This window comes from Lagenorhynchus albirostris, chromosome 3, assembly GCF_949774975.1.
Source record: "Lagenorhynchus albirostris chromosome 3, mLagAlb1.1, whole genome shotgun sequence".
Taxonomy (NCBI): Eukaryota; Metazoa; Chordata; class Mammalia; order Artiodactyla; family Delphinidae; genus Lagenorhynchus; species Lagenorhynchus albirostris.
Window position 1 is genome coordinate 64,375,648 of NC_083097.1, and position 22,086 is coordinate 64,397,733.

The 22,086-nt window shown below is 34.6% G+C and overlaps 1 protein-coding gene across 8 annotated transcripts in view; it reads right to left on the bottom strand.

Annotated features, from left to right (window-relative positions):
* The window catches only part of SSBP2 (single stranded DNA binding protein 2), a 302,125-nt gene that overhangs the window by 12,315 nt on the left and 267,724 nt on the right, over nt 1–22,086 (bottom strand). For all 8 annotated transcript variants that reach the window (XM_060143228.1, XM_060143232.1, XM_060143226.1 and 5 more), the window contains 5 exons: nt 13,339–13,374; nt 11,306–11,360; nt 7,625–7,695; nt 4,846–4,924; nt 2,493–2,521 (listed from right to left, as the gene is read on the bottom strand). In XM_060143228.1, the coding sequence (XP_059999211.1) occupies nt 2,493–2,521; nt 4,846–4,924; nt 7,625–7,695; nt 11,306–11,360; nt 13,339–13,374 (270 nt within the window). The remainder of the gene's footprint in view (nt 1–2,492; nt 2,522–4,845; nt 4,925–7,624; nt 7,696–11,305; nt 11,361–13,338; nt 13,375–22,086) is intronic.

A 22,086-nucleotide genomic window follows, 5' to 3' on the forward strand; every position in this document is an offset into this window, starting at 1 on the left:
GGAAATAAGAGAAAAGGGAGAAGAGAGCTTCTTGAGATGGCCGGACATGTGGTGGAAAAGGAAGAGGTGGGGAAAACGAAGGTAGTGACAACTTGCATAGCTTGGAGTAAAAGGCTGAAAAATTCAGCTGTGAGTCGAAAGACGTAGGGAAAAAATAATTGGGAGGGGGGTTTATAATACGTTTGATGCTGCTGATTAGAGATAAAGTGACAGACAAGTGGAGATGGGACAGACAATAGTGGTACCATCACCCAGACAGCCTGGTTAGAGCCTGGAGCCAAGGAATGAGGAGTGGGGGCAGGGCAGAAATGAGATGCTTCGGAGCCCATTTGAAGGTGGATGCAACCAGTCATTTCCAGTACATTGTTAAGTGGCAAGTTTATTACTTGCGCATAATTCTTTTTTATTTATTTCTTTTTCTTTATTTTTACTTATTTATTTTGGCTGCCACGCGCGGCATGCAGGAGGATCTTATTTCCCTGACTAGGGATCGAACCCATACCCCTTGCAGTAGAAGCGCAGAGTCTTAACCACTGGACCACCGGGGAATTCCCTTGGGCATAATTCTTATGTCAGTTGAAGTGTACTTTCCTTTGTAAACTTTTTCCCTATTGTATTTGTTTTGTCTCCTTAGTTATACTGAGCTTCTTGAGGGCAGAGACCGTATCTTGTTTGTCTTTGGAATTGCATAGCCCAGAATAATGCCTTGGCACATTAATGTTTACTGAATGAAGGAATTCCTGCCGAAGTACAAACCATTTGAGGGCAAAGATTATGTTTGTATTTAAAGAAGTCTTTTGTATTTCCCCATAGTGCACAAGGCAATACTCAATACATAAAAGTACACAATGGGTGGTCAATTAATGCTTAAAGAATAAACAGTAATCACTAGGCAAGAGAATGTTAGCAGCAGCAGGCACAGTGTGGTGGAAAAACTTGCTTCTGGGTATAGGAATGGGAAAATAAGCATAGAAGGAATAGCAATGGATCTGATATGAGGGCAGATTAGAAGATGGTATTATGGCCCTTAAAAATTTTTTAAGTGCTTTATAAATTACAAAGTACGTTCCCGTATAGAATTTCATTTACATCTATGTAGTGTACAAGGTTATGTCAGTGGAAACTTTACGAAGACGGCCTTAAGCAATCTGGATGTTCCCGCCTTTGTGTAATGAAGAATTATCTTTAGACATTAGAATATGTTTCTCAAATATAACTTCAGACATTTTACTGTGACCACAAAGCACAATTCAGCCAACATCAATTGTTAGATACCTAAGACAGCCAATACAATCACGTTCATCTGGTTTGTAAAGGTGCTTCCCAGAAGGAAGGCTCTAACGGTATTATACAATTAATCTTATTTTGAAAACAAGGTTTTTGAAGGCTTACCTAATACTATTTCTCACAGAGGTAAGATGGTGCCGTTTGTATATATCTATTTTTAGAAAAGAAAAAGATCTTCCTGATTGTTTCTAAACACAGACATCCAAAGTGCATGATGAAGTTCCTAGGCCAAGCAGCCAGGCGATGCAGATACAATGTCAGAATGCCAATTAAACGCTCTCTCTCTTTTTTTTTTAGCTTGAAGTCTTAATTTATAAGTTTCTATAGCTCAACTTCATTTTATTTTTCTTGGCATCAGGAATTTTACTTTATTATACATGAATATAAATTCAAAGTAGAATTAAAAATGAAGTCATCCTTTAATGAATTTCTGTATTTATTGATATAAAGAAGACTTCTGAGAGAGTCATTCTAGTGGTAGTTAATAATTAGTTCTTATCAGCCATTCTAAATATACATTTGACCCACAGAGAAGTATTTTAAAATTCATCATCACCTAAAAAGTATTTAGGTATTCTTCAAAAAATATACGGCATCTTACCAAAGGATTAATTTTAGAAACTCAGACGACTGACAGAGGAAAAACAGAGACATGTGCTATTGGAAGGGTCACTTTCCTACTTCTATTAATATAATTTTCCTCTAATTACTTTCTTACTCTATTCTGTGGAACTATAATAATGATTGAGGACATCAGCATTGCCTGATAAGAGTTTGGAATACAAATGAGATGTATAAATGCAATGCCCTTACAACATATAATAACCACTTTTTCAAATTTACCTCTTTTCGTGTTGCTCTAGATTTCTTTACATTTTCAAAAGATTAAAGTATGCCAGTTTGCTTTACAAATGCGTAACATCATAATGTGATTAAACTGATTATTATTTGTTTGGATATCAATTAATCATGTATATCACATCCTGTAAATGAATCCTAGCATGCTTTGAAATATTCTTAAAAGACTGATTTTACCCTTTCCTACAGATTATATGCACTAATATTTTAAACTTCTACTTAATTATATTTGGCCTTCTACTTTCAAACTCTTTAAGAACAAAAGTCATAATGTTATTCTCAAACTTAATAAGAGTTCTGTGTAGAATAAAACACAGATAAAAAACAACACAATACATAATACTCACCTTGGAAATACTGTCCATATCTCCTGAGCCTAAAACAAAATATGGAAAGAAAGCCTTTATTAGGTAATGATTCTATCTGTAAATTAAATACTCCTTTAAAATAAACTAATGTAGTAATGCAGTACACTGTATGTATTTTGCAGTGTATATCTCCTAGACTTTTGAATCTCAAAAAATTACTTTTCTCTTATACTGTGTGGTAAGTTAAGTATCATCTGATGACAAATGCAAGTAAGAGTTGTACCTTTCCTTCCCAATCATCTACTTTTTCTGGTAATGCCAGAATAAAAAACTATTGCTATCATAAATTCCTGAAAGTGAAACAGTAGACATATATATCCTACTCAATTCAAAATTTTAAAATGTGTACACTAATACACATGTGTATATATATATTTATAGATATGTAAATAGAGAGCAAGAGAGAGAGAGAGATCTCTATTTTCTGAAATGATGCTTCTGTACATCTGATAAAGTACAAAACAGGCATTTGCAACAATACCTGACAAGATTCTGAACCATGTTTTACTATAATAACCAAAATCAAAGCATAATATTTTTAAGAAAATTTTGGCAGCAACAAATATTCATGGCAGTCCATCAAAAGTAAAAATGTCTTCAAAATGTAACACTGTGGGTTTATTTTAATTCTTAGGAGAAATGGACAATCAATACTAATTTCTTACTTAAGAAATGGAATCATAACTTAGGTAACAAAGAAAAATAATCAGATCCTCGCCACAATTTTAGCTTTATTTTTAACTATTTAAATAATTTTCCTGGCATAAAAATATTATAATATTTTAATAGTACAGCATTCAACAGTCACAAATAAAGTAAAGGCTTATTAGCATTAGTTTATAAATAGGCATAATGTTAAATACTGAATGTATATATGCAATTATGTATCTATAAATATATGCAACAATATTCATTATAGATGACAAGTATATGTGAAACTATTTTGCAAATTCTGTTCTAGTGAGTAATATAACTAAGAATCTTCTCACTATGACCAAATGCCATCTTTTTGTGAATGATTTTACAAATTAAAAGATTGGAAAGTAAATTATTTTGCAATAAATTAGAAAGTAAAATTCTAGAATGGTGCTATCCCCAGTAGACCTTTGTGTGATGCTGGAAATGTTTCCTTGTGCTGTCTGTTACAATAGCCATTAGCTCATGTGACTATATGCACTTGATATGTGGCAGTGCAACTGAAGAAGTGAATTTTACATTTAATTTGATTTAGAATTAAGTAGTCACACATGACTAGTAACTACCATAACTGGACAGTGCAAATTAACATTTTGAAAACGAGGCAAAACAAGCATGGATCCTTAAAAGCACAAAAGTCTATTAAAAAAAAAGTCTATCAAAGTGTTGTAAATAATTTCTTGATTATTGAAGTTACATAGCTTTTCGAAGTATCAGAGGATGGCATTTCCTGACCTAGGGTGGGGTTGTGAAATCCGTGTACAACCTGAGTTACTCATGGCATAGTTTCTCCAACTTAAGTAAAAGATGGTTCTTTTTCAAAGAAAAAAATTATCACAAACCTCCAACCCCACTGTCAACTTTTAAAATAGTTTATGATATATGATGATGATAAACATACAAACATAAAATAAATGTCTTTTTTCCCTTGTTTTGGTTTTGCCTTTGGCCTGCCTACATATACAGTATGCTGTGTGACCAGGTCAATTTTGTACCACTTGTCTCTGTTTCTCACTGTTGTGAAACTTTTTGTTCACCTTGCAGATATTTGGCTTCATTTGGTAAGAAGACATCATTTATGAAGTATGTTTACAACCATTATTTGCACTACTTGAAATCAGCTTTATCACGAACACAGACAATGTGGGCAGTGTTCTCTCTTAAGAGAATCATTCAGATTATCCAGAATATGATTACCAATTTTACTTTTTAAAAAGAGACAAACATTAAAATGCAAAAACAAAATCAAGACATTCTTGGAGAGGACTGAAGTTCCTCTGAGACTGTGTCTACAGACCTCTGGAGACAAAGGAACCCACTGTGAGGATACCATGGTCCTCTAGGTGCCCAAAGCAGCAGTGTCTCCTTTCATCATAAACACTCAGATTTTGATAAGTTAAAGTAAATACCTGTGAATATGAGCTAGGTTAGAACAATTCTCGCATATCTGATTTTCCAAATAATCTCTAGCCATCATAGCGAATATCCTATGGATTAAACTATCAGTTGTAGATAAAAGCTGAAGCATTTCAAAATGAGTTCCTATAAAAAGAACTTTGCAAATCATGATATTCACGATGTAGAATTAAGGTTTTGTTTTGAATTCATTTCTGAACATCAGATTTAATATCCTTACCTAAAGAGCCATTCATGTGATGTGACTCCATTCCTCCTAATCCACCCATGGGACCATCTGACCCAGGGCCCATTGGAAACTATTTAAAAAACGGAGAAAATGACTGTGATCACATTGAAAACAATTGTTCATCTCAATGTCACAATACCTATCTTTAACACTGTAAGACACTTCTATAACTTATTTTCATTTCCAAATTATGGAGATTATTTTCCTAGATTTTTTTCCAGCTTTCTAGATTCTCTAACTGGACTGCTACTTCCCTCATTCCATCTTCTCTATGTTCTAGATCTTCAGGCTAATCCTCATTCATATCCAAATTTTTCTTCAGATATCCTTAACCAGAAAGCACATATATTCCAGTGCAAATGAGAAGATAAGTATTCTATGCTATTGACAAATTCTGCTATTATAAACCAGAGGTAATTCTTAAGAAACTGCTAAAGGTATTGGCTTATTAATAAGAATAACTGAACATTATATGCCAACATTAACATTTTTCTTAGCAGACAATCTATCTTTGTTCAAATGGACATGATAAATAATTTCATCTTGCAGGTTAAATACATTTAGCTCCTTGGGGATAGCTGAATATAGCTAAGTCTTCTTGGCAGTCTCAACTATGTCAGTTCAGTCACAATTAGGCATTCAATAGCAGTTAGATTTAACATTTTTTAAAGTAGTGGTATTTCATTTTCAAATGAAACCTTACATTAGAAGCCTAGTACAACACAGATGTAAAGAGATGTGCTGTGGTAGAGTTGGTGGTGGAGAGCCCATGACCTGCCCGCTTAGTCTCTCCCTCAACTCCCCGGAATACTTCTAAGGAAACTCAGACCTTAGTTTGAAGACAGGCTATCTATAATTACCTTATGTTTACAGTCAAGATAGATTACTGAAAACACTTGTTCTTAAAACTTCCCATGCCCAAATCATTTCTTCCATGTTGTATGGTGCAGAATACTAAATGTGTTGCGTGTATGTATGTGTATAGATGGGACTGTGGTGGTCACTAATCATGTAGGCTTCGGGGGAAGATTGCCCTGAGTGGACACCCTGTATACCACTGACTCTGTGTGGAAAGAAGATAGCTTTCCTTCACCGTGCTCACACAAACCACATGCTTATACATTTTCACAGGATAATGCCAATTCTGTTGTCTAAAATTTTGTTGCTTAAAACACATGGATGGATTGTGTTTTTTAGATCTGGGCTGAGAAACTGGTGCCGGTGAGGCCAACAGCCTGTGAGCCTCCTTGGTTTGGTCCTTTTATCCGGTCCCCACTGCGCTTTAAACAACACTAAGACTATATGTATTATACTTGAAGCACATAATACTGCAGTCCTAGCCCTCAGCAGGCATTTGCTTTGACTACCTCTGGCTGAAATGAATGACATTTGGAAGAGTGACATATTCAGCTTCTGCTTCTCTTGAATCTCTTATCTTTGTAACAAGTAAGAGAACCAGAATGGAACACACTTGGATGATATCAGTTTAGCTGTCTGCAGAAATGTCTTCAGTACCATATGCTCTTGGTTTCCTCCCTTATTCCCTCCCTTTCAAATATCAAGTTTTAAGATCTGAAATTGCAGTATGAAGAGCTTTTCTACATTTGTGCTGCATTTCTGAAATGAACATTGTTCATGATCATATTCAGTGTTCTTTAAAATCTCCGTGAAAACACCTTTTAGACATTACTGACAGAAAATTCTTTTTCCTTAGAAAGAATTTATTTGATTATACAAAGGGAATACTGGTAACTGAAGGCAGTGCTGCTTAACAGAAATAATATGTAAGGTTCAAATGTGAACTACATAAATAAAGTTAGATTTATTAGCAGCCATGTTTAAAAAGTAAAATGAAACAGGTGGTTAATTTTAATAATTTTACTTACTTATATAATCAAAATTATCAATCAAAATAGTCAGTATAAAATTTTAGTGAGCTATTTTATATATTTTTTCATATTAAGTCCCCCAAATCCAGGGTGTGTTTCATACCTGCAGCACATCTCAGTCTGGACTAGCCATATTTCAAGTACCATAACATACTGGACAATTTAAAGTTTCCCTTTGCTAGGAAGCTCAATTATAAGATTTCATCCCCAGTTTTTGGTATAGTTTTGGAAATTCTTTATATGTGTTTTGATTTTTCTTTAATTTGAGCTACCTTTTATTCATATATATATATATCTATGTATTAACTGTATTTTCTTATATTTTTTGTTAATATGTAGTCTTATAGATATCATTTTTCTGTACGCGTTCATGGAAAGATCATGACCTATGCTTTATTAAGTACACTCAAATTCTTTCTGTAGAACTGCTTCAGTTCTATATTTAAACTCCAGGTTTCAAAAATTTAAGAAAAACAGGCATATTCAACTTCCTAATTTAGTTTCAAGTTTATCAGGAAAAAAAAAAAACACCTGAAGAAATTAGTGATGTGTAAAATGAGGTGAACATATGATTACACATTAACTGTCACTTTCAAATAGTCAATATTAATTATTAGGTATTTGAGATAAAATAAGGCTACATATCAACATTTTATAATTAAGTTCTGTTTTACATTTCCATTATATTGATATGAAATCTCTTGTTATGTATGTTATATATTATGTTTTTTTCCAAACCAGAACACAGAATTTGATTTTTTGATATCCAGTAAGATCCTGGATAATAAAATATAAAGCTTAAACAGTATCAAGGAAAAGGAATGTACTTAGAGCTTGAGTCTTCAAATGCATTCCAAAAATTTAAAAAAATGCATAGTTACATTAGGCCTGTTAGGTCCAGGAGGTACTGCATTCATTAAAGTATACATGTTGTCTCCAGAGTTGGTTGAGTCTGAAACAAAATATTACTGAATTAATATCTTTCATTATAATCTATGCCCAAGTCATCACAAAGTAATAATCAAAGATGATCTGGACACTTATGCATATTTATAGCTACAGCACTCAAAATAGTCATTACTAATGTTCAGAAACAAATATCTGTAAGTCATTTTCTGACCCAAAAATTATCATTCTGAGGTTGTAAATTAGGAATATCTACCTAATATATTAGGAATAATCACTTAATAATTCAGATCAAAAGGAATATTACTTTAAAAGTCTAAAGAGTTACTGTAAATTTTTTCTTCTTTAAAAAACATGATCTCTTTTGATTTCTCTAAGCAATTTATATGTATACATATAACAGAAATCTCTTAAAATTCAGATTTAGTAGCTTTTAACGTATTATTTCCTTAGGCTTCTTATAGACCAATTTAAAAAACAGTTTATTTAGCTAATAATTAATAAAAGCTGGTGGAATATCCTGGCTTAGTTCCCACAGAAAGATATTAGAACGAGACTATACAACTGGAATGAAAATTCTCTTGCTTGAAGTAAAAGCCAGCTTCCACTAGTACAACTTTTGATAAAAATCTTTTCATTCATTTTATTTTTGATTCATTATAATAAAAATAACTGTAGTGTATATCCACATAAATATATGTAACATTTTACATTTCATGTCTATTAGCTAGTCCTAATTAAGTCTCTGAGTATATGTGTTTATAATGTATAGCCTAGAGTGAAAGGCTTAATGTTTTATATTTAGGCACTATCAATTATAAAATGTTTTTCTATTTTTCCACAATTATATAGTTCTTAAATATAATGTTGCAGGCCTCTATTTTGAAAAAGATGTTTTTCAAATGTTTTGTACTGATTCAAGGCAGAAGATAAAACTTATTTGCTTTCTCATGGCAATAACCATAGAGTGAGAAATGGGCAATTACTTTTCCTCTTGTTTTGTGATTATTAGACGTTAATTTATTATTTTAGAGTAGGTTAGATGCCATTTATACTTTGTAAACAGTGATCCATAAACCTAAATATTATTTTTTATTTCTAGATTAACACATCATATTGTTGAGAAAGTTGAAATGCCCACCTCTGGTTGACCTGTTTGTTTATACTAAGTAAGCTCCTAATCTACTTTTGTGGCCTTAACTATTTTTACATCCTTATGTATACTATACTGCTGTCAACCCAGGCTACTTGTTCTTTCTTGCATATGATCATCCTTTTCGATCACCTTATTTTTGTTCTTTCTTCCTCTGAGCATCTTCTCTACACAGTCTCCGCTTACTGAAATTATACTCTCACTATTCAAGGCCCATTGCCAATGCTACCTCTTCCATGAAGTTTTCCCCTGATACTTAAAAGTATGTGAGTGCTCCTCTACCACTGAATTCTGCTTTGCATTATAGTTAATATTTTGTCTTATTTTTCCCTCCTGCTTCAAACTAGGTTACAATTTCTTTGAGAGGAGGAAAGGGACCATATCTTACTCATGTTGTGTACTATAAGTAATAAATATCTACTAACTTAGATTCAATTCATGGCATAAACTCTATCCCATAAAAATGTATCTTTCAGAAAAGCTGGAATTGTTTTTTAAACATAGGAAACCTTCAAATGGTTTTTCACCTTTATTAGCCTTACTAATTTTACTTACTAATTTTAGCAATTAATTTAAAAGGAAAATGGGCTGTATATTTAAAAATATGCAGAAAGAAAACTTTATTGCTTTTAAGACCAATCAAATATAATTGCATCTGAAAATGAAGAAACATTGAGTGAATAAGGTTGGTATTTTTTAGAAAATGTCTGATTTATTTTTATATACAAAAAAACTTTACAATAGATATTCTGGCACCTATTTTTTGGAGAGTGGGGGATATTGGCTTCATATTAGTGGACTGACTGTGATAAAGGATAAGTACATAAAAGAATAGGCAGAAAAGCTAGCAAGATATACTGGTGGCAATTTCTGGCTTGAAAGGGAGAAGTGATCAGATTACTTATCACCTGAAAAGTTTAGTGTTACTCCAAAAACTTTCTTTGAGTATGTAGTGAAGTATTTATTTAATCACATGCTACCTTCATAAATTAAACCTTAACTTCACCAAAAGGATTGCAAATGTGGGCAAGATGTTCAATTCATATACTTCTATCTTCACTGAATTTTGTTTCACTTCACTGAAGATGTTCTGAGGACAGAGATCCATGAAATATTTATGATATATTCCAAAGAGTTAGTGAGGCAAAGTAAAATTTTGAATTAATCATCAAATTTATGCTTTTTCTAAATTAAAGATTCAAAACTTAAAAATATTGATTGGTATGATTAATGATATTTAATTTCAAACTTCTGTGTATCTTAGATTTCAACAAATTCGTAAGAACATACGAATTTAACAGTGCAACATAATAAAAAATTTTTTCTAATTATAAAAATTTCCCATATATTTCATTACCCAGAAGTTAAAACTGACAAAGTCTTAGTCTGTTTCTTTGTTATCTACTTTTTAGATTTCAGGGTAATATATTTTAGTTTTTTTGGCCACGCCGTGCGGCTTCCGGGATCTCAGTTCCCAAACCAGGGATCAAACCCATGCTCTCTACAGTGGAAGCATGGAGTCTTAACCACTGGACCATCACGGAAGTCCCAGAGTTCAGGGTAATATATTTTAAAATAACACTGTGATCATATTGTATTAAATCATGAACATTTATTTCTCTGTGTCATTAAAATTTCTTTGATAATAATTTTAATGGCTACATTTTAGTCCATAAAATATTAATTAAAAAATATCACTAAAATTGGATTAGGCATGAAGGTTGTTTCTATTATTTTGCTATTGGCTATAACAAATGAGCATCATTCTACATGATTCTTGGATTGTACCTCCAATCATTTATAGTAGTAGGATTATAGTGTCAAGTGGTATGAGCTTTTTCACGGCTCTTGCTACATGTTGCCAGGAGCTTTCTAGGAGGGCTGTGCTACCATCAGAGGCCTCAAGACACATTTAATAGTTTGTATTAAAGTCTCAAAGGAAAGAGATATTTAAAATAACTACATGATTCCAGGAATATTAAAGTATTTTGGTTTAAAAGGTTAAAAAACTTTCCCCACTACATAGTGGATTAGCTAACTAATAAATACCTATAGACGTGTAGGATAAATGATATTGTAAGCACGTCCACATCTATCTTAGATGCTAGATATGGTGGGTCTGATTTGCTGTATTAAACCCAATGGATCCATGTATTTCATGTGTTACTTATGCAGAATTTTTCTTAAGTTGTGAGGTTTGGATCTTTTCCATAGTCTCAAGCAAACTTTTAGTCAGATAAATTATTGGGCAATTCATATAGATCAACACAGTTTTCATTCTGATTAAATCTATTATGTACACAACAGGAGTTTTCTAAATGCTTACACTAACTGGACAATAGTTACTTAAGAACACTATTTCTTCCTACTTGCTACCTCTACTCAACTTGTGAAACCACCAATGAGGTAAAGAATACTACTAACTTTCTTTCATAACAATTTCTGTATTTTGTGGTTTTACTCTAAGAATCAAATGCCCACGTGGCTAGTTCGATTACAATACCTGCTGGACTAGGCATGATGGGTGTTCCTGGTGGCCCTCCACCTCCTGGAGGACCCTAAATAATTACACAAAATTTCAGTAAAAATAAGGCACGGCATTAAACAATATAAGGAAAAACAGAAGTTAGACTTTATAATAATCCAGTTTGAAAACAGCAGAGGAAATACATTTTCTCCATAATTTATTTTCTTTGAATGCACAATCATTTCAATGTTATGCAAAATATAATTTAGCTTAAATATGTTGAGATTGTTTTGACAAGTTTCCAAAAACAATGAGCCTGTAACGCTGATTTATGATTCATGGCTTAATGACATCAGGTATAAGGAGGTTAAGGAGAAACCATTTAATAAGGCCTTTACAAATCCCATACAATAGAAATCATTCATGTGTATCTGTGATTTAGCTTACTGTAATTTTCTTACATTTTGTATCACTGGTTTTTATAGGCAACTGAAAATCAAAAGATATTCATATGTTTAAAAAAATACATTGATGCTGTTTCTTCTGCCAGCATCAACTGCAACACTTCTGATGCACTGTTCCTTCAGCTATCACATCAACTAGAAATGAGAGGTAATGCTGACTGATGAGAGGGTTTCTAAGGCTGTAGGTACACAATCAGTTTGAAATGGATGTTAGGTGACTCAAATCAATTCAGTTATTTCATGCAACCAAAATGAATAATTCAGGCAATGAGTTTTAGAATGTTCAGACTTACAGTAGTCAGATTAACTATTAAGTGGCTAAATTTTTGCTTCATTTGGAGTGCACAGACATAGCCCACTAATTATTTCAAATAATATATGTATTGCTATTTATTAAACAGCTTAAATTTACTTTCAATTAAGTCTATAATTTCATAAAACTATATATATCAAGCCTATTTTTAATTGACTTTAAGAAAAAATAGGTTTTACTCAAACTTTTGCCCTGTTGTGTCCTCTCCCGTTGCAGAGCACAGGCTCCGGACGCGCAGGCTCAGCGGCCGTGGCTCACGGGCCTAGCTACTCTGCGCATGTGGGATCTTCCCGGACCGGGGCACGAACCCGTGTCCCCTGCATTGGCAGGCGGACTCTCAACCACTGCGCCACCAGGGAAGCCCTACTCAAACTTTTTTACTTTCATAGAGATTGTGCAAAAAGTTAGACTTGCTTAGCTTGTATAGCTTAAAGGAATACTGAGCACTAAGTTCACAGGTCCAAAACAGCGTGTGCTTTTCGCTATGGTCACAGAACACTGTTTCCATGGAGGGTAAAATGCGCATTGATCTTCTTCCTAAGTACTCCTTTTTTCCTACTCTGGTTAACCACCACCTCTGAAAAGTTCTTTAGGAAAGATTCTTCTTTTTACCGTTTTACCCTTGCTACTCTGTTAGGCATTTTCCTCTAAATATTATAAACAAATTATCTTTTATGATGGCCTTGAGATACAGCAAGGATGTAATGTGATGATGGTTAAAAGGTCATTTCCAAGTTCAAGAGGTCATGTAAAACCTGCTAATTTGACGAATGTAAATAATTGGAAATTTTTAACATGTACTAAGTGATAAGAAGAAGAGTAAGTGGTCTCGGTTTCTAAGAATGAAAACTAGCCCTCCTTCCCCAAATTACTAGTCATTATTCTGCTATCTAATTCTCTTTGTGATTGGGAGAAAGTTTAATGTCTTCTTAGACTTTGTGTATGGGAAGTGGGGTGGGGAGGGAGTGTAGATTATTCTGAAGAACTGCAAATTCAAGCATATCATTGCATAACTGGGATGGCTTTCTTCATGATTGGACAGTGTATTGCAGTGGTTTACAGAAACATGCTGAAGTAAAACACAGTACTCAGGGCAATTTTGGCCAGATTGATAACTGTTTCACTAATGAACATCAACACTGAGGTTGGCAGACGAAACAACTCAATACACATCAGATGTTCATTTCTTGGCCAACACACAGGGGCTCTTCTTAACATCTGGACAACTATTTCATTGCCCAAATAGAACATAACATCAATTCTTATGAGCAAACAAACCCAAATGTACTTACTACATAATTCCCAGGAGATGCTGAGGAGTATGGTATCTGGAACATGAACAGGACAAAAAATATACATATTTTGATTCATGTGGCAGTATGCAGACTGACCTAAAATGAATCTATTTTCTAACTTTTGTCAAGGTTTAAAATTTATCACAAAGGATAAAGGCATTTATATAGGTCTGAGTGCTAGAAAACTGAATAAAATGCAGAATTATCTTGATTTACAAAAAAGAGAGGATTTTAGTCAAGAGAAATTTAGATAGAATTACAGCTTCAAGTTATATTGATTTCAGGGCAGTTGTACTCACTGCTTGATACAATGACACTTATTTTGTAATTAAAAAGATATATATTTGTGCAGCTAAAAACCAGAAACTAGAATTTTTCAAATTAGTAGCCTTTACAGATGCAATTTCTAATTTATGTGCATTCTGGGATACATTTTTTTTTTAAAGACAGGTTTCAGGCTACTATATTCATGCAGTAGTCAATACTTGATATATAAACCTCATTTTTCCCCCCTTTCCTTTCTAATTAGCTTCTAGAAAACAATATAATGAATGCAAAAGATTTTGTTAATGTAAGTCTCCAAAGACTACTAATTTGTGGGGATCAGATATGGGTAACATATTCCCTCTTTCCCTTCAAATCAAGCTCCTAACTAAGCTCTTTTCTAGAGATTAGAAGGTATTAATACGACATTGCTGTGATAATTTAAGAAATGAAAACTGGAAAACATATATTTAAAAATAACCCCTTAACTGTGGATATTAATAGAGAAGTTAAATCCAAATATTCTTTTTTCACACAAGCTCACTAGCTTACATCCTTCTGCACATCCAGAAGAGATATTTTTGCCTTATTCTGAAAAAAGCCAGTAAATTACTGTCTTCTTGGAGTAGGACAGCCAGGGCCAAAATAGGACCTTAAGAGTGATGAAAAGATTATAATGCCTGTACCTAAATGTTCCCTCCACCCCAACTCCTTCCTGATAATTAAACATAAATAATATGAAATAATAAAGTAAGCAGAAAGAAATACAACAAAGTTATGGTTTTCCTTTGATTTTAAGATTGAGTTATTTGAAAGCTCTCTCCTCATTGTTTGGTGTCCTCGCTTTGCCTTAAGCACAGACCACAGGTGTCTGAGCCTCTGGTTGGTCCACCTGTGGGGAAACTCAGCACTGCAGGTGGCCGTTACCGGAGTGTCCAGTATCACTAGTGATAACGATCACTTCTATGAGTATGCGGATCCCTATGGCAGTAGACATTTACTCGACTTGGTGAATGAAGATAGCTTTGCTCTCTAGGGTCCTCTGCAGTTCATGATCTACTATCCATCATCTGCTTATTATTTTAAACATGTGCACCTGCCCTCTCCAAATCACCAACTTATCTGTTGGCTCCAGCTTTCATCTCCTTACAGCTTTAGCACCTGGCTCATGTTCTTCTGCTTCTATTGCCTACCGTCACCCTTAAGCAACTTCAAGATATGATCTAACCACTCTTTAGATCTTTGGAATTTACACTCACTGTCTTTCCTTTCCTTTCCAATATACCCCCCTTTTCCATTTCTGAGCACGAATACATCCTAAAAGGTTTTGCACAGAGATCTAAACAACTTTCCTGACTGACATTTTTCTTGTTCCTCATGGCACTCACAAATAACATTCTATATTCCAACCAGAATCTTATCCCATCACAATTCCTCTTTAATTTTGGCTTACCCTCACTGTTTCTACCTCATAGTCTTTGTTGCCCTCATTAAGAGAAAGGAGGATTTGGGCTCCTACCCCTAGCACTTTATGGAACCTGCATTCTTGTAAATTACATCAGCATCTGCCAGCCTAGCCTGAGAAACAAAATATGACAATGTAGGTAGAAGTACTGTGTGGGTATAGAAGACGTTATTTGAGCTGGGCAGCTAGGACTTAGAGAGGGTGGGGGTCCATTAGAAAGACAAAGAGAAGGATCAGCATTTGAAAAAGAAATGTGAAAGTACACAGTTTATTAGGGAAATGGTATATGTAATTTTACACAGTTGTTGCAGTGTGGGATGTATAGGGGATTGTGGTAGATGATGAGGCTATATGGTCAGACTGGATTTATGCTGTTGGAAATAGGGAGTCACAGGCTTTAGAGAGACATGTTCAAATTTATGTTTTAGTAACATAACTCTAGAGGCATTATGGAACATGAATACAATTTAGGAGACCATTGCAAAAAGTCTAGGCAAGAGATGGTAAAAAGTGTTTTAGGCAGGGCTAATCAAGATAAGTAGGAGTAAGAGAATTTGACAGACTTTTCACAGATGTACTCCGCAGGGCTTGATGACAAACTGGGTGTGGTGGACAAGGGAAGGGAGAAGTTAAGGTGATTCTGAGGTTTCCAACTTGCTGACTGGGTGGATGATGGTGCTACTAATTTATATATAGGGAATTTAGGAAGTGGGGGACAAGTTTGGGGAATACCTGACATGTCGAATTGGAAAGCACTAATAGACACTGAGTTAGATCTGATCAACAGATATTTGGAAACAGAGGTCTGGAACTCATTGGAGATAGGACTAGAGATAAAGCTTCAATTGAATAAATTTCCATTTTGTGCTGGGCATGAGACTTTAATCTAGGATTTGATTAGATTTAGTGATAGTTGAAAATGTTAAAATGAAAAAAAAAAAAAAGCCCAAGATTGGAATTAAAGAACATTACTAGTTAAGAAAGGGCGGATAATGTGACTGGAGGAAAATCAGGAGAAAATATCTCATAAAAAGTCAAGCAAGTTAGACTTTCAGGAAGCAAGGAGTTGGGGCAGCTTGGCTAGGAAATGCCTAAACTGGGCTTATTTTTGAGCTCTGTCAGGCTCAAGTCTTTCAACCTTTCTGTGACACATCTAAGAATAAATAATAAAAAGGAATATGCTAGTACAAATATGGAAAAAAACACATTATTTAAATGAAGAAAAGAAATGAAGAGACATTTAAACAAAACCAAGGTATCAAATATTTCAAAGGTCAGGTATGATGAGGACAGAAAATAAGTCATTATTTTTGGTTAGTAAGTAGAAGGTCACTAGTAACCTTCAGAATAGTACTTTTCATGGGAATTGAAACAGTTGAGAAGTCAATTCAATCAGTCTTCGTCCATCACCTGTTATATTTCAGGCACTGCACTACCACATAGTAATGAAATGGAAAAGAGGATCAAGGAATTCACTGTCCAGGAGAATGGTGGTGAGGGATTCAATGTGTGAGAGACACTGGATGGTGGTTTGAGACTGAGGAAGGGTTGAGAGAAGTTTTCTATCAGTTGCCCTCTCCCAACTCTAGAGGAGTGAAAGACTGGGGGTTTTAAGGTTGTCTTGGGATTTTGTTCATTGGCACAGTGTTAGGGAAAGTTCCAGCCAATGGAAAGGGATTGATGAAAACTCCTTTAGAAAATGAATGAGCAAGATATGTAGAGACATCAAGACATGGAATAAAGAGAACAGATAAAACAGCGTTGAGAACATTTCTGAGACAAGCGGAAAGAAAAACGATTAAAGTTCTTATAATATTGGAGGTAAGGGTAGAATTTGAAGAAATTTGAGTCTAATGGTGTTTTGTTTTTTTTCCTCTATAAAATATGAGACAAGTTTAGCTAATGGAGAAGGGGCCAAAGATAAGAAGTGCAGGAAAGGCAGGCGACTAAAGAAGAGTTAAAAAAAATTGCTGGTCACACACATCAGTGAGGACTCAGCAGAGGTTGAAGGTTATATATTTAAATTATAACACATTATGTTATAATGTTCAAAGACTTGAAATCACCTTCAACTTCTTCACTTTCTTTATCCTCAAGTCCAACAAGTCACCAGGTATTTTTGATTCTATGTGAGACATTTATCTTGGCCATCCTTTCTCCACTGCTTTTACCTTAGCCTCTGACAACATTTTATAAGGTCTGTTACTATACTCTCCTAATATTGTTTCCCTATGTGTCCATTTTATATACTATCTTCCTAAAACACAGCTCTGTTCCACACAGATGATTTACAGATTTCTCAGCATTCAGAGCCCTGAACACATCATGGTCCCATTTTTCTTTTTCCAGCTTTGCCTTCCAAATCTATGTTCCCAGCCACTAAGAATCTAATAATTTTTTCTCACACATTGCCTGCATTTCCCTTTCTCTTTACTTTTGTCCAGGCCTCTCTCCACCTCTAGTGACCAGATTCTTCCCAATGTAATTAATCTCATTCCTCCACCCCTCTCCCATATGCTACACAAAATAACCATTAATATGAAATGAAAGATGAAAATGCAGGTGTAGAAGATAAGCAAGACCAGAGAGGTAGAAGATCAGAATCATAGAACAAGAATCTCTTATTTGACAGATGATAAAATTAAGGGCCATATGTATTGTCTGGTTAAGCTAGACAGAAAATTCAAGAGCTGTGGCAACAATCCAAATATTCTGAAATATTCTGACTCCTAATATCCATGACTGGTGCTGTGGTAGGGGGAACAGCAGAATAACAAGAAGTTTTTTGGCTTCATTAAAAAAAAGATTAGCTAAGTAGCTTTATATTTTAGCTAAGTAGCTTTCGTCAACTGTGAATTTCAAAACTACCTTAAAAGCACTGAAATTCAGTTCACCAGAAATCGCAAGGGGAACATTATCTGTGTCAGTGTAAAGTTGAAAATATTCTATTATTTTGTAATGCTCTTTAAAAAAAATGAGCATCTATTTGTACAGGGCAGAGCCTATTTGGAGTAAAATATTTGTATTTCTCTTAGGCTTAATCATTGTAGTAGATCCTCATTTTTCCTTAAAGGGGTTTTCTCTTCTATCGGTCCAGCTAGTGAGTTGATGAATACAATGCTATACTGAACGTTTGTTGTTTCTGCCTATCCCCTCTTTTGCCAACAATTCCTTGAATTCTCTTTGAACCATACCTCCCTTATTTTTCCATGTGGCTCGGCGGGGGGGGGGCTCAGGAAGTGGGTGTGTGACCTAGGCCTGGCCGATAGAGCATTGTACATAACTGGTTCATGAATGAGTCTATGTACCCAAGCTAAGTGAATCCAGTTCAGTTAGTTATTCCCAATACCTGTGCTTAACTGATAGAGTTGTGCTCTTTTGTACTCAACAGGGAGCTGTGAGGATATAAATCTGGAGCTTCACAGGGCCTTCTTGCCAGATGAGTGGAACAAAGGTAAGCAATGAATAGAGGCAGTGTCTGATGATGTTATTTGAATACTTGGAACCAAATGTACCCCAAAGCAAATTTATATCTGGACTTTTCAGATACACGATCCAGTAATATTCTCTTTCAATATGAGCCTAGTTTGGTTAGTTTTCTATACCTTGTAATCAAAAGTGTCTGCAGACAAAGCTAATTAAGATATTTTTGATAAAAGTGCTTGCTACTTAATGATTAGAACTTGCTTTATAGTTCAACCCAAATGCACAGTTCTTTGTGAAAAACATAAAAAAGAAAAAAAATGGTTGGTAGACTTGTAAATAAGCTTCCAAGTAAGAATCTGAGGCCAGTACTGTAATGCTCAGAGTGAAGGACGTTAAAAGTAAAAAATCATACTCTTATTTTGAATTAAAAACATAAATTTGTCCTTAAAAATGTTTCTCCTGCTGCCATGCAAAACAGTGCCAAAAACATTTTTGATCAAAACACTTGTATATGACAAAACTATGTAAAGATAAAGATTAAGCAGATAAATAAATGTATTGTGGATAATGGTTGGTAGATTTCTCACTTTCAGAGAAGTGAAGTATAAAGCTGGAAAGCAGAAAGTCTAGAATGAACTCTGTTGTACTGAATTGAAGTTGAAGCACCAGTGTGCACTCACGGGGTTTTTAAAACATTTTATTGGATAAAAGTTGATTTACAATGTTGTGTTAGTTTCAGGTGTACAGCAAAGTGATTCAGTTATACATATACATAGATTCATTCTTTTTCAGATTCTTTTCTGATACAGGTTATCACAGAATATTGAGTAGAGTTCCCTGTGCTATACAGTAGATCCTTGTTGATTATCCATTTTATATATAGTAGTGTGTATATTTTAATCCCAAACTCCTGATTTATCCCTCCCCTCCACGTTTCCCCTTTGGTAACCATAAGTTTGTTTTCGATATCTGTGAGTCTGTTTCTGTTTGTAAATAAGTTCATTTGTATTATTTTTTAAAAATCAGATTCCACATATGAGTTATATCATATGATATTTGTCTTTGTCTGACTTACTTCACTTAGTATGATAATCTCTAGGTCCATCCATGTTGCTGCAAATGGCATTATTTCATTCTTTTTTATGGCTGAGTAATACTCCATTGTATATATGTACCACATCTTCTTTTATCTATTCATCTGTTGATGGAAATTTAGGTTGCTTCCATGTCTTGGCTATTATAAATAGTGCTGCAGTGTGCACTCATGGTTTTAATATGTAGAGATACAGAAAGATATAGATGTGTGTGGGTGTGTGTATATACATACATCTGTATCCTAGTTCTGTTGGTTGAGAGGGTTAGAAGCTAGATTACTCCAATGGGTTCTAAATACCACTCTCCACTAAAAGGAACCAGGGACCCTTAAAAAATGGCTGTTTCCAAGGCTAAGACTGGGAAAATATGAGCTTCAAAATGCTCAAAGAATAATGGGGTCATGTCAAAAGGACAAATGATCCAACCTGAAAGGGTTTTAACTGGACAAATCTGAAATGATTTTAGTATTAAAAAAACCTATTGGACAAGGTAAGAATCCACGAGTACCTTGGATTACATGAATGATTGGAGAAGAAAGAAAATCTCTTATAGTAGAAAGTCAACTAATAAGTGGAGAAGGAAAGACAGAATTAGAAAACAGACATTCGGCAACCAACACAGCAAAAAAACGATTCAGGCGAGATTCATCAATGGATACTAAAAGTAGCAGATTAAAGTAGGATCTTTATGATAGTGTCAAAGTATGTCTTCACAGGTTGAAAATTACAAAGGGAAAAATAGTAATTTAACAAGCTAGGAGAAACCTAACAAGCATCATCTAACTAAGTGATGAAAGTTAACATCACAAGTAATAGATAAATCACCATCCTATGCCCCCTGAAATGATGCACTGAGCAAATCACAAAATTACTTCTGTGGATTCCTGCCAAATATATATAACATGAATCTAATCATGAGGAACCATCAGCCAAGACCAACTTATGGGACATTCTACAAAATAACTGGCTTGCAGTCAACAAAACTCCAAGTTTACAAAAGACAAAAGTTAAGGGACCTGTTCCAGGTTAAAGGAGACAAAGAGACATGCCAGATGAGTGCAGCAAGTGAACTGGGATTTTCTTTTGTTACAAAGGATATTGTTGGGGCAACTGGTGAAATCAAAATAAGGTGTACAGCTTAGAAAATGGATTACATCAATATTAATTTTTAAATTTTGATCCTTATACTATGGTTATGAAAGATGTCTTTGTTTTTAGGAAACACAAAGTATTTAAAAGAAAAAAAAGTATATAAAACATATTTGGAAACAACAAAAACAAAACAGCCAGCCACTTTAATGTGCTGCTCTGAGGAGCCAGAGGCTTACTGTATTGATACCAAATGAAAAGTATTTGTAATTTTAAACATGGACAACAAGTCCAAAGAACTTGGAATTCAAAATAATACAGATAAATTGTCACTACAACATAATCAATGGTGTTTAGGGGAAAAGAATCTCTCTTTAATACTTTTGCTTTGCTTCGTGTAAGCCTTATGTTTTTGCTAGAAAGTCATCAGTTGTCTTTGGTTTTTTTCTTCTCATAATCTGTCATATTCAGAGGAATGCTTTTCTTTTCTGTGCTCAGGATGACGCTCCTTTCTTTTTCCAAAGAGAAAAGTATAGGTGTTCCTTCACAACTTTTCCCTATTCAAATTCTTTGGGGGGAAGTGTACCCATATGTGGTATATATTAACAGAAGGGACTGCTTTCAACTTGATTACGTGCCTACATGTGTGCTGGCCAAATGCCCATTTCACAGCGGTTGTTCAGTAGTTTGATATGCACAGCTCCTTCCCTAACGCCTAGTGTTTCTCAGGGTCTAAAATAATGCAGAGCTGCCGCCCTGATACAGTACATTCTCCTATCCACGTGCTCGGCTCTGTGAAATCCCCAAGAGTTGTTTAGGTATCTAAAAACTAAAAATGATCAGAAAGCATAACTCTCTCCTCATCTCTGCCTCTACCTAATACTCTTCACTTGGATAACATACCCGCTAGGCGCAATGCACCACCTTTAGTATCATATCCTGCCCACCTTCCTCGGTGGAGGAAGCTTTTGGAGGATACTATCTCCAGATAAGCGTACAAAAGGAGGTCCTGCAGGAGGTGGGCAGTGGAGGGGATGGCTGGCTGAGCTGGCAATGAGGAAGGAGAGAGGGTCCTCTTGCTTCTAGGCAGGAAGGCTTACTAGCTAAGGTGGGTCGTCGATTGTGCTTTTTAACCCAGTTTCATCAGACATGTAGATAACAGAAATTCTTTCCAGATTCTGACAATAAGAAGATTTGCAGAGTTTTCACTGTTATTAAAAAATTGTTTTTCTGCACCTTTATAGGTATTTTAATGGGGAGTTCAAAGAAAGTATCTTGAGCTGCTAGTTAGATGCCTTTTAAAAGTGAAATCTTGAAATCTGAAAGGCATATGTAACAAGAGGCAAATAGAAATGTGAACTAGTCAAAAGCATATAAGCAGACTAAAAGAAATTTGGAGGAGAAAAG